The sequence below is a fragment of the Oncorhynchus clarkii genome, chromosome 13, assembly GCF_045791955.1.
Source record: "Oncorhynchus clarkii lewisi isolate Uvic-CL-2024 chromosome 13, UVic_Ocla_1.0, whole genome shotgun sequence".
NCBI classification, from domain to species: domain Eukaryota; kingdom Metazoa; phylum Chordata; class Actinopteri; order Salmoniformes; family Salmonidae; genus Oncorhynchus; species Oncorhynchus clarkii.
Window position 1 is genome coordinate 2453863 of NC_092159.1, and position 13478 is coordinate 2467340.

Consider the following 13478-nt stretch of genomic DNA (forward strand, 5'->3'; position numbering starts at 1 on the left):
AATTACATTTTAGCAGATTAACACTGGAGTGATAGATGAGCAGATGACGATACCTTTGTCTGTACTTTATACCTTGAAGCTATTTTATCGCGCCTAGAAACCTTATCCTACTTCTCCTCTTTTCCTCTGGTGATGTAGAGGTGAATCCAGGCCCTGCAGTGCCTAGCTCCACTCCTATTCCCCAGGCTTTTGATGACTTCTGTAACCGTAAAAGCCTTGGTTTCATGCATGTTAACATTAGAAGCCTCCTCCCTAAGTTTGTTTTATTCACTGCTTTAGCACACTCTGCCAACCCGGATGTTCTAGCTGTGTCTGAATCCTGGCTTAGGAAGACCACCAAAAATTCTGAAATTTTCTTCCCTAACTACAACATTTTCAGACAAGATAGAACTGCCAAAGGGGGCGGTGTTGCAATCTACTGCAAAGATAGCCTGCAGAGTTCTGTCCTACTATCCAGGTCTGTACCCAAACAATTTGAAGTTCTACTTTTAAAAATCCACCTCTCTAAAAACAAGTCTCGCACTGTTGCTTCCTGCTATAGACCACCCTCTGCCCCCAGCTGTGCTCTGGACACCATATGTGAACTGATTGCCCCCCATCTATCTTCAGAGCTCGTGCTGCTAGGCGACCTAAACTGGAACATGCTTAACACCCCAGCCATCCTACAATCTAAGCTTGATGCCCTCAATCTCACACAAATGATCAATTAACCTACCAGGTACCTCCCCAAAGCCGTAAACACGGGCACCCTCATAGATATCATCCTAACCAACTTGCCCTCTAAATACACCTCTGCTGTCTTCAACCAGGATCTCAGCGATCACTGCCTCATTGCCTGCATCCGTAATGGGTTAGCGGTCAAACGACCTCCACTCATCACTGTCAAACGCTCCCTGAAACACTTCAGCGAGCAGGCCTTTCTAATCGACCTGGCCGGGGTATCCTGGAAGGATATTGATCTCATCCTGTCAGTAGAGGATGCCTGGTTATTTAAAAAAAATGCCTTCCTCACCATCTTAAATAAGCATGCCCCTCCCAAAAAATGTAGAACCAGGAACAGATATAGTCCTTGGTTCACTCCAGACCTGTCTGCCCTTGACCAGCACAAAAACATCCTGTGGCATTCTGCATTAGCATCGAATAGCCCCCGTGATATACAACTTTTCAAGGAAGTTAGGAACAAATATACACAGGCAGTTAGAAAAGGCAAGGCTTTTTACAATTGATGACCGCTGGCAGTGGTTTTTTAAGGCTGTCACCACCGATAAATCCACTATAATTGAGAATTTCAATAAGCATTTCGGCTGGCCATAAGCATTACGGCTGGCCATGCTTTCCACTTGGCTACCCCTACCCCGGTCAACTGCCCGGCACCCTCCACAGCAACCCGCCAAAGCCCCCACCATTTCTCCTTTACCCAAATCCAGATAGCTGATGTTTTGAAAGAGCTGCAAAATCTGGACCCCTACAAATCAGCCGGGCTAGACAATCTGGACCCTCTCTTTCTAAAATTATCTGCCGAAATTGTTGCAACCCCTATTACTAGGCTGTTCAACCTCTCTTTCGTATCGTCTGAGATTCCCAAAGAAAAGAAAGCTGCCGCGGTCATCCCCCTCTTCAAAAGGGGTGACACTCTAGACCCAAACTGCTACAGACCTATATCTATCCTACCCTGCCTTTCTAAGGTCTTCGAAAGCCATGTTAACAAATCAAATCAAATTTCAAATCAAATTTATTTTATATAGCCCTTCGTACATCAGCTGATATCTCAAAGTGCTGTACAGAAACCCAGCCTAAAACCCCAAACAGCAAGCAATGCAGGTGTAGAAGCACGGTGGCTAGGAAAAACTCCCTAGAAAGGCCAAAACCTAGGAAGAAACCTAGAGAGGAACCAGGCTATGTGGGGTGGCCAGTCCTCTTCTGGCTGTGCCGGGTGGAGATTATAACAGAACATGGCCAAGATGTTCAAATGTTCATAAATGACCAGCATGGTCGAATAATAATAAGGCAGAACAGTTGAAACTGGAGCAGCAGCACGACCAGGTGGACTGGGGACAGCAAGGAGTCATCATGTCAGGTAGTCCTGGGGCATGGTCCTAGGGCTCAGGTCCTCCGAGAGAGAGAAAGAAAGAGAGAAGGAGAGAATTAGAGAACGCACACTTAGATTCACACAGGACACCGAATAGGACAGGAGAAGTACTCCAGATATAACAAACTGACCCTAGCCCCCCGACACAAACTACTGCAGCATAAATACTGGAGGCTGAGACAGGAGGGGTCAGGAGACACTGTGGCCCCATCCGAGGACACCCCCGGACAGGGCCAAACAGGAAGGATATAACCCCACCCACTTTGCCAAAGCACAGCCCCCACACCACTAGAGGGATATCTTCAACCACCAACCTACCATCCTGAGACAAGGCTGAGTATAGCCCACAAAGACCTCCGCCACGGCACAACACAAGGAGGGGGGGCGCCAACCCAGACAGGATGACCACATCAGTGAATCAACCCACTCAGGTGACTCACCTCCTCCAGGGACGGCATGAGAGAGCCCCAGTAAGCCAGTGACTCAGCCCCTGTAATAGGTTTAGAGGCAGAGAATCCCAGTGGAAAGAGGGGAACCAGCAAACAGATCACCGACCATTTAGAATCCCACCATACCTTCTCCGCTATGCAATCTGGTTTCAGAGCTGGTCATGGTGCACCTCAGCCACGCTCAAGGTTCTAAACGACATCATAACCCCCATTGATAAGAGACATTACTGTGCAGCCGTATTCATCGACCTGGCCAAGGCTTTCGACTCTGTCAATCACCACATTCTTATTGGCAGACTCGACAGCCTTGGTTTCTCAAATGATTGCCTCGCCTAGTTTACCAACTACTTCTCTGATAGAGTTCAATGTGTCAAATCGGAGGGCCTGTTGTCCGGACCTCTGACAGTCTGTATGGGTGTGCCACAGGGTTCAGTTCTCGGGCCGACTCTCTTTTCTGTATATATCAATGATGTTGCTCTTGCTGCTGGTGATTCTCTGATTCACCTCTACGCAGACGACACCATTCTGTATACTTCTGGCCCCTCCTTGGACACTGTGTTAACCTAACCTCCAGACGAGCTTCAATGCCATACAACTCTCCTTCCGTGGCCTCCAACTGCTCTTAAAACCTCTTACTTCTACCCCCTCCTTTTTCGAACATTCTGTTAAAAATCGCGCAACTTTTCAGCGTCCTGCTACTCATGCCAGGAATATAGTATATGCATATGATTAGCATGTGTGGATAGAAAACACTCTGAAGTTTATAAAACTGGTTAAATCACGGCTGTGACTATAACAGATCGTGTGTTTCATTGAAAAACGCAAGAAAAACTGCTCTCTGAAAGCTAAAAATAATTTCCATAAGTCACTTCCACGAGTTGTTAAAAGAGAACAAATATCGACCTGCCTGCAATTCATACAAATTCCACACGATGTCGCCATTGTCGTCATTTTCAATTGAATTAATTGTTGGAAAATCCATCTATCTGGCATCCATTTTCCCAGTCTTCACCCGGATGTTGTTGATGAAGACATTAGCAGCCATTGATTTGCAAGCGAAGACCTATTGAAAATACATTGCCCTGTAATCATTTTGATAGATTATAAACGTTTACTAATACCTAAAGTTGGATTACAAAAGGATTTCGAAGTGTTTTGTGAAAGTTTATCGTCGACTTTTTTAATTTTAAAAAATTACGCAGCGTTTAAAAACGATGTTTTTTTCTGAATGACACAGCTTCCATACAAAGCTATTTTGGGTATATATGGACCGATTTAAACGAAAAAAAGACCCAATAGTGATGTTTATGGGGCATATAGGAGTGCCAAGAAAGAAGCTCGTCAAAGGTAATGAATGTTTTATATTTTATTTCTGCGTTTTGGGTAGCGCCGGCTACCGCAAAATCTGTTGTTTACGTGTCGTGCTGGCATTTTGGGGGGTGCATGCTATCAGATAATAGCTTCTCATGCTTTCGCCGAAAAGCATTTTAAAAATCTGACTTGCTGGCTAGGTTCACAACGAGTGTAGCTTTAATTCAATACCCTGCTTGTGAATTTTGATCAAAGATTGAGTTGTAACGAGTACATTTAGCATTTAGCGTAGCGCATTTGCATTTCCAGGTGCATACTTGGGACGTCTGCGTCTCAAGTATGGTCAAGAAGTTAAACGCAAGTAAAACTAAAATGCATGCTATTCAATCGATCACTGCCCGCACCTGCTCGCCCGTCCAGCATCACTACTCTGGACGGCTCTGACTTAGAATACGTGGACAACTACAAATACCTGGGTGTCTGGTTAGACTGTAAACTCTCCTTCCAGACTCACATTAAGCATCCAGAATTAAATCTAGAATCGGCTTCCTATATCGCAACAAAGCATCCTTCACTCATGCTGCCAAACATACCCTCGTAAAACTGACCATCCTAACGATCCTCGACTTCGGTGATGTCATCTATAAAATAGCCTCCAACACTCAACAAACTGGATGTAGTCTATCCCAGTGCCATCCGTTTTGTCACCAAAGCCCCATACACTACCCACCATTGCGACCTGTACGCTCTCGTTGGTTGGCCCTCGCTTCATACTCGTCGCCAAATCCACTGGCTACAGGTTATCTACAAGTCTCTGCTAGGTAAAGCCCCGCCTTATCTCAGCTTACTGGTCACCATAGCAGCACCCACTCGTAGCACGCACTACAGCAGGTATATCTCACTGGTCACTCCCAAAGCCAATTCCTCATTTGGTCGTCTTTCCTTCCAGTTCTCTGCTGCCAATGACTGGAACGAATTGCAAAAATCTCTGAAGCTGGAGACTCACATCTCCCTCACTAACTTTAAGCACCAGCTGTCAGAGCAGCTCACAGATCACTGCACCTGTACACAGCCCATCTATCATCCCCATATTTATTTATTTATTTTGCTCCTTTGCACCCCAGTATCTCTACTTGCACATTCATCTTCTGCCGATCTACCATTCCAGTGTTTAATTGCTATATTGTAATTATTTTGCCACCATGGTCTATTTATTTCCTTATCTTACCTCATTTGCACTCACTGTATATAGACTTTTTGTTTTCTTTTGTTCTACTGTATTATTGACTGTATGTTTTGTTTATTCCATGTGTATCTCTGTGTTGTTGTATGTGTCGAATTGTTACGCTTTATCTTGGCCAGGTCGCAGTTGCAAATGAGAACTTGTTCCCTACCTGGTTAATCAAAGGTGAAATAAAAAATGTAAAAAAATATAAACATTATACTACTACTATATACAGTATACTACTACTACACACTACTATATACAGTATACTACTACTACACACTACTATATACAGTATACTACTACTACACACTACTATATACAGTATACTACTACTACACACTACTATATACAGTATACTACTACTACACACTACTATATGCAGTATACTACTACTACATATGCAGTATACTACTACACACTACTATATGCAGTATACTACTACTACATATGCAGTATACTACTACACACTACTATATGCAGTACATTGTTCAGCAGCAGATTGTCATGGTTTTTCAAGGTTTTCGTTGGTATGGGCATTGACAAGTGTGTGTGTGTGTGTGTGAGTGTGTGTGTGTGTGTGTGTGTGTGTGTGTGTGTGTGTGTGTGTGTGTGTGTGTGTGTGTGTGTGTGTGTGTGTGTGTGTGTGTGTAGGTATTGTTCATCATTATAGATGTAACGGGACCAGTCAGTCATGTCCTGAAGTACTTCGGTCTTTCCGAGGGCGACGCCCCCGCTGTACGCATCATCAACACCGACACCACCAAAAAGTACGCTCTGATTGGGCAGATAACGGCCGCCACGCTCCAAACGTTCTGTCAGGGAGTTCTGGACGGAACCGTGAAGGTAATCAACCACCCACCCAACCAATCACATCACTCCTACTGCTAGCGCTAACTAATCACATAACACCTACTACTAGACTTAGCCAATCACATCACTCCTGACCATACTGCCAACGTATCACATCACCCCTAATACTAGAGCTAGCCATTCACATCACTCCTACTACTAGACTTAGCCAATCACATCACCCCTACTACTAGACTTAGCCAATCACATCACTCCTACTACTAGACTTAGCCAATCACATCACTTCTACTACTAGAGCTAGCCAATAACATCACTCCTACTACTAGAGCTAGCCAGTCACATCACCCCTACTACTAGAGCTAGCCAATCACAATACTCCCACCACTATAGCCTATAGCCAGCCAACCAGTTCACACGTATACCCCTACAGCCACACAGGGTGTAAAGTTTAGAGGTCAGGATTAGGGTCTAACTGTTTGTTATGGTTCCAGGCCCACTTTCTCAGTGAGGATGTACCTGAGGACTGGCATAAGGGTCAGGGGTTAGGGGTCAGGAGTTTAAGGTTAGAGGTCAGGGGTTAGAGATCAGAGATTAGTGGTCAAGGATTAGAGATGAGAGGTTATGGGTTAGAGGTCAGGGGTTAGAGGTTAGAGATTAGTGGTCAAGGGTTAGAGATGAGAGGTTATGGGTTAGAAGTCAGGGGTTAGAGGATAACTGTGTGTTGTGGTTACAGTCTCACCTGCTGAGCGAGGAGGTACCAGAGGACTGGGATAAAGGACACGTTAAAGTTCTGGTCGGGAAGAACTTTGAGGCTGTCGCCCTCGACAACAACAAGAATGTCTTCGTAGAGTTCTGTAAGTCAACTATTCCTGTATCAATCATCAGCAGTTCAACTTCCAAGGCGTGGCATAATAAATCCTCTCTGTACTACAGATTACTGCTAAAATAAAGGAAGCACTTGAGTAAATGAGGGATACAAAGTTTATTGAAAGCAGGTGTGCAGGTGTGGTTCCTGAGTTAATTAAGCAATTAACATCCCATCATGTTTAGGGTCACGTATAAGAATGCTCGGCAGGCCATTATTTTGGCCACCATAGCTCTGCTCCCATAGGATGACACTGCCCCCATCCACAGGGTATGAGTGGTCGCTCTATGATGTAAACCATATGCCATGGCCGTCTCAGTCACCAGAGCTCAACCCAATTGAACACTTACGGTTCTGGAAGGGCGGAGTCAGCGTTTTCCAACGTCAACAAAATAACCTCTTTATTGTGGAAGAATGGTGTCGCATCCCTCAGACAGAGTTCCAGACACCTGTAGAATCCGAGGTGAAGCTGTTTGGCTGGTCGTCTTTATTGTGGAAGAATGGTGTCGCATCCCTCCGACAGAGTTCCAGACACCTGTAGAATCCGAGGTGAAGCTGTTTGGCTGGTCGTCTTTATTGTGGAAGAATGGTGTCGCATCCCTCCGACAGAGTTCCAGACACCTGTAGAATCCGAGGTGAAGCTGTTTGGCTGGTCGTCTTTATTGTGCAAGAATGGTGTCGCATCCCTCCGACAGAGTTCCAGACACCTGTAGAATCCGAGGTGAAGCTGTTTGGCTGGTCGTCTTTATTGTGGAAAAATTGTGTCGCATCCCTCCGACAGAGTTCCAGACACCTGTAGAATCCGAGGTGAAGCTGTTTGGCTGGTCGTCTTTATTGTGGAAGAATGGTGTCGCATTCCCTCCGACAGAGTTCCAGACACCTGTAGAATCCGAGATGAAGCTGTTTGGCTGGTCGTCTTTATTGTGGAAGAATGGTGTCGCATCCCTCCGACAGAGTTCCAGACACCTTTAGAATCCGAGGTGAAGCTGTTTGGCTGGTCGTCTTTATTGTGGAAGAATGGTGTCGCATCCCTCCGACAGAGTTCCAGACACCTGTAGAATCCGAGGTGAAGCTGTTTGGCTGGTCGTCTTTATTGTGGAAGAATGGTGTCGCATCCCTCCGACAGAGTTCCAGACACCTGTAGAATCCGAGGTGAAGCTGTTTGGCTGGTCGTCTTTATTGTGGAAGAATGGTGTCGCATCCCTCCGACAGAGTTCCAGACACCTGTAGAATCTGAGGTGAAGCTGTTTGGCTGGTCGTCTTTATTGTGGAAGAATGGTGTCGCATCCCTCCGACAGAGTTCCAGACACCTGTAGAATCTGAGGTGAAGCTGTTTGGCTGGTCGTCTTTATTGTGGAAGAATGGTGTCGCATCCCTCCGACAGAGTTCCAGACACCTGTAGAATCTGAGGTGAAGCTGTTTGGCTGGTCGTCTTTATTGTGGAAGAATGGTGTCGCATCCCTCCGACAGAGTTCCAGACACCTGTAGAATCTGAGGTGAAGCTGTTTGGCTGGTCGTCTTTATTGTGGAAGAATGGTGTCGCATCCCTCCGACAGAGTTCCAGACACCTGTAGAATCTGAGGTGAAGCTGTTTGGCTGGTCGTCTTTATTGTGGAAGAATGGTGTCGCATCCCTCCGACAGAGTTCCAGACACCTGTAGAATCTGAGGTGAAGCTGTTTGGCTGGTCGTCTTTATTGTGGAAGAATGGTGTCGCATCCCTCCGACAGAGTTCCAGACACCTGTAGAATCTGAGGTGAAGCTGTTTGGCTGGTCGTCTTTATTGTGGAAGAATGGTGTCGCATCCCTCCGAGAGAGTTCCAGACACCTGTAGAATCTGAGGTGAAGCTGTTTGGCTGGTCGTCGTGGTGAAGACTTATTAAGACACCATCTTGGTGTTTCCTCTATTTAGCCAGTTACCTGTCGCTAGTGGTGTTTCCTCTATTTAGCCAGTTACCTGTCGCTAGTAGCTAGCTAAGTGTAAATTGAGCTAGCTAGTGAACGTTAGCTAAAGATAGTGTGTGTGTAGATGCCCCATTGGTCACTGTAAGGAGCTGGCTCCTGTCTGGGAGAAGCTGGCAGAGAAGTAACCCAAACCCTAACTAGCTAGCGAACGTTAGCTAAAGATAGTGTGCCTGTGTGTAGATGCCCCATGGTGTGGTCACTGTAAGGAGCTGGCACCAGTCTGGGAGATGTTGGCAGAGAAGTACGCTGACCGGGATGACATCATCATTGCCAAGATTGACGCCACGACCAATGAGGTGGAGGGAGTGTCTGTGTCTGGCTTCCCTACACTACGATACTACCCTGCTGGAGAAGACAGCAAGGTAACCTTTAACCCTTAACGTCTGACCTTAACCTTAACCTCTGACCCTAAACAAACGAGGTAGAGGGAGTGTCTGTGTCTGGCTTCCCTACACTACAATACTACCATGCTGGAGAAGACAGCAAGGTAACCTTTAACCTCTGACCTTAACCTAAACCTCTGACCCTAAACAAACGAGGTAGAGGGCGTGTCTGTGTCTGGCTTCCCTACACTACGATACTACCCTGCTGGAGAAGACAGCAAGGTAACCTTTAACCCTTAACCTCTGACCTTAACCTTAACCTCTGACCCTAAACAAACGAGGTAGAGGGAGTGTCTGTGTCTGGCTTCCCTACGCTACGATACTACCCTGCTGGAGAAGACAGCAAGGTAACCTTTAACCCTTAACCTCTGACCCTGGAGGGAGTCACACACAATCTATCAGAAGGATAGAAAGACTACACTGTCACACCTCTATCACAAACTACACCGTGTGTGTGTGTGTGTGTGTGTGTGTGTGTGTGTGTGTGTGTGTGTGTGTGTGTGTGTGTGTGTGTGTGTGTGTGTGTGTGTGTGTGTGTGTGTGTGTGTGTGTGTGTGTGTTGGAGAGCAATGAGGAAGAGATTTGAACAGTCAGGCATCATGATAAAAACCAGTCACACCTGAAAGTCTGTCTACTATAACAATACCCTCTGTCTCTCTCTCTGTGTGTGTGTGTGTGTGTGTGTGTGTGTGTGTGTGTAGGAGGTAGAGTACAGTGGGACCAGAGACTTGGAGACGTTTGCTATGTTCCTGGACAATGGAGGACAGCTTCCGAAGGTGGAAGAGGAGGATGAGGATGATGAAGAGGAGGTGAAGTTGAACTTACCTGACTTATTATGCAAACCCCTCCCACTCTAAGCTCTTCTGACCAATCCCCTGTCACTGTTAATACAAACCCCTCCCACTCCAGCTCTCTTGACCAATCCCCTCTCTCCTTCTGACAGGTCACTGATGAGTCATCGCCACCGCCAGCCAATGAGACGTCTAAAGACGAGCTGTAAAGTCAGAGGACTGAACCAATCAAGAGTAGTTTATTGGTTTCTATGGTTTCTCTTGGTTTAATAATAAAAGTGATTTGATTCTGAAGTCTGGAGTGGCGAGTCTTTATAGAGGGGAGGAGAAGAGGAGACAAGGAGAGGAAACAAGGATAGACAACTAGGAGAGGAGACGACGAGAGGAAACAACTTTAGACTGTTGAGATGCACACAGAGATAGAGACACAGAGAGAGACAGAGATAGAGACACACAGAGACACACAGAGATAGACACAGATATAGGGACACACAGAGATACACACACACACAGAGATAGAGACAGAGATAGGGACACACACATAGATAGAGACACAGATAGACACACACAGATATAGAGACACAAATAGACACACACAGAGACAGAGACACAGATAGAGAGAGAGACAGAGACACAGACAGACAGAGACACAGATAGAGACAGAGACACAGACAGAAAGACACAGATAGAGACACAGACAGACAGAGACACAGACAGACAGAGACACAGATAGAGACAGAGACACAGACAGACAGAGACACAGATAGAGACAGAGACACAGACAGACAGAGACACAGATAGAGACAGAGACACAGACAGACAGAGACACAGATAGAGACAGAAACAGAGACAGACAGAAACAGAGACAGACAGAGACACAGATAGAGACAGAGACACAGACAGACAGAGACACAGATAGAGACAGAGACACAGATAGAGACAGAAACAGAGACAGACAGAAACAGAGACAGACAGAGACACAGATAGAGACAGAGACACAGACAGAGACACAGACAGAAACAGAGACAGACAGAAACAGAGACAGACAGAGACACAGATAGAGACAGAGACACAGACAGAAACAGAGACAGACAGAAACAGAGACAGACAGAGACACAGATAGAGACAGAGACACAGACACAGACAGAAACAGAGACAGACAGAAACAGAGACAGACAGAGATCAAATCAAATGTTATTTGTGACATGCGCTGTATACCTAGCCGATCTGCTATACAGACCTTACCGTGAAATGTTTACTAATAAGCCCTTAACCAACAATGCCATTTTAAGAAAAAATAGTTACAAAATATAATAAATAAATAAAAATAAATAAAATTAAAACAAAATAAAAAGTTACACAATAAAATAACAATAACAAGGTTATTGGCGGCGGCAGGGTAGCCTAGTGGTTAGAGCAGGTAGCCTAGTGGTTAGAGCAGGTAGCCTAGTGGTTAGAGGCAGGTAGCCTAGTGGTTAGAGCAGGTAGCCTAGTGGTTAGAGCAGGTAGCCTAGTGGTTAGAGGCAGGTAGCCTAGTGGTTAGAGCAGGTAGCCTAGTGGTTAGAGCAGGTAGCCTAGTGGTTAGAGCAGGTAGCCTAGTGGTTAGAGCAGGTAGCCTAGTGGTTAGAGCAGGTAGCCTAGTGGTTAGAGCAGGTAGCCTAGTGGTTAGAGGCAGGTAGCCTAGTGGTTAGAGCAGGTAGCCTAGTGGTTAGAGCAGGTAGCCTAGTGGTTAGAGCAGGTAGCCTAGTGGTTAGAGGCAGGTAGCCTAGTGGTTAGAGCAGGTAGCCTAGTGGTTAGAGCAGGTAGCCTAGTGGTTAGAGCAGGTAGCCTAGTGGTTAGAGCAGGTAGCCTAGTGGTTAGAGCAGGTAGCCTAGTGGTTAGAGCAGGTAGCCTAGTGGTTAGAGGCAGGTAGCCTAGTGGTTAGAGCAGGTAGCCTAGTGGTTAGAGCAGGTAGCCTAGTGGTTAGAGCAGGTAGCCTAGTGGTTAGAGCAGGTAGCCTAGTGTTTAGAGCAGGTAGCCTAGTGGTTAGAGCAGGTAGCCTAGTGGTTAGAGCAGGTAGCCTAGTGGTTAGAGCAGGTAGCCTAGTGGTTAGAGGCAGGTAGCCTAGTGGTTAGAGCAGGTAGCCTAGTGGTTAGAGGCAGGTAGCCTAGTGGTTAGAGCAGGTAGCCTAGTGGTTAGAGCAGGTAGCCTAGTGGTTAGAGCAGGTAGCAGGTAGCCTAGTGGTTAGAGCAGGTAGCCTAGTGGTTAGAGGCAGGTAGCCTAGTGGTTAGAGCAGGTAGCCTAGTGGTTAGAGCAGGTAGCCTAGTGTTTAGAGCAGGTAGCCTAGTGGTTAGAGCAGGTAGCCTAGTGGTTAGAGCAGGTAGCCTAGTGGTTAGAGCAGGTAGCCTAGTGGTTAGAGCAGGTAGCCTAGTGGTTAGAGCAGGTAGCCTAGTGGTTAGAGGCAGGTAGCCTAGTGGTTAGAGCAGGTAGCCTAGTGGTTAGAGGCAGGTAGCCTAGTGGTTAGAGCAGGTAGCCTAGTGGTTAGAGCAGGTAGCCTAGTGGTTAGAGCAGGTAGCCTAGTGGTTAGAGCAGGTAGCAGGTAGCCTAGTGGTTAGAGCAGGTAGCCTAGTGGTTAGAGCAGGTAGCCTAGTGGTTAGAGGCAGGTAGCCTAGTGGTTAGAGGCAGGTAGCCTAGTGGTTGGAGCAGGTAGCCTAGTGGTTAGAGCAGGTAGCCTAGTGGTTAGAGGCAGGTAGCCTAGTGGTTAGAGCAGGTAGCCTAGTGGTTAAAGCAGGTAGCCTAGTGGTTAGAGGCAGGTAGCCTAGTGGTTAGAGCAGGTAGCCTAGTGGTTAGAGGCAGGTAGCCTAGTGGTTAGAGCAGGTAGCCTAGTGGTTAGAGCAGGTAGCCTAGTGGTTAAAGCAGGTAGCCTAGTGGTTAGAGCAGGTAGCCTAGTTGTTAGAGCAGGTAGCCTAGTGGTTAGAGTAGGTAGCCTAGTGGTTAGAGCAGGTAGCCTAGTGGTTAAAGCAGGTAGCCTAGTGGTTAGAGCAGGTAGCCTAGTGGTTAGAGCAGGTAGCCTAGTGGTTAGAGCAGGTAGCCTAGTGTTTAGAGCAGGTAGCCTAGTGGTTAGAGCAGGTAGCCTAGTGGTTAGAGCAGGTAGCCTAGTGGTTAGAGGCAGGTAGCCTAGTGGTTAGAGGCAGGTAGCCTAGTGGTTGGAGCAGGTAGCCTAGTGGTTAGAGCAGGTAGCCTAGTGGTTGGAGCAGGTAGCCTAGTGGTTAGAGGCAGGTAGCCTAGTGGTTAGAGCAGGTAGCCTAGTGGTTAGAGCAGGTAGCCTAGTGGTTAGAGCAAGTAGCCTAGTGGTTAGAGGCAGGTAGCCTAGTGGTTAGAGCAGGTAGCCTAGTGGTTAGAGCAGGTAGCCTAGTGGTTGGAGCAGGTAGCCTAGTGGTTAGAGCAGGTAGCCTAGTGGTTAGAGGCAGGTAGCCTAGTGGTTAGAGCAGGTAGCCTAGTGGTTAGAGGCAGGTAGCCTAGTGGTTAGAGCAGGTAGCCTAGTGGTTAGAGCAGGTAGCCTAGTGGTTAGAGCAGGTAGCCTAGTGGTTAGAGCAGGTAGCCTAGTGGT

General features: G+C 46.8%; 1 protein-coding gene across 1 annotated transcript in view; it reads left to right on the forward strand.

Annotated features, from left to right (window-relative positions):
- The window catches only part of LOC139424273 (protein disulfide-isomerase A2-like), a 32666-nt gene extending 22483 nt beyond the window's left edge, over positions 1–10183 (forward strand). Inside the window, exons 7-11 of the mRNA XM_071175963.1 lie at positions 5729–5920; positions 6621–6741; positions 8896–9077; positions 9800–9907; positions 10042–10183. Of these exons, the coding sequence (XP_071032064.1) occupies positions 5729–5920; positions 6621–6741; positions 8896–9077; positions 9800–9907; positions 10042–10098 (660 nt within the window). The 3' untranslated portion in view covers positions 10099–10183. The remainder of the gene's footprint in view (positions 1–5728; positions 5921–6620; positions 6742–8895; positions 9078–9799; positions 9908–10041) is intronic.
- The last annotated feature ends 3295 nt before the right edge of the window (positions 10184–13478 follow it).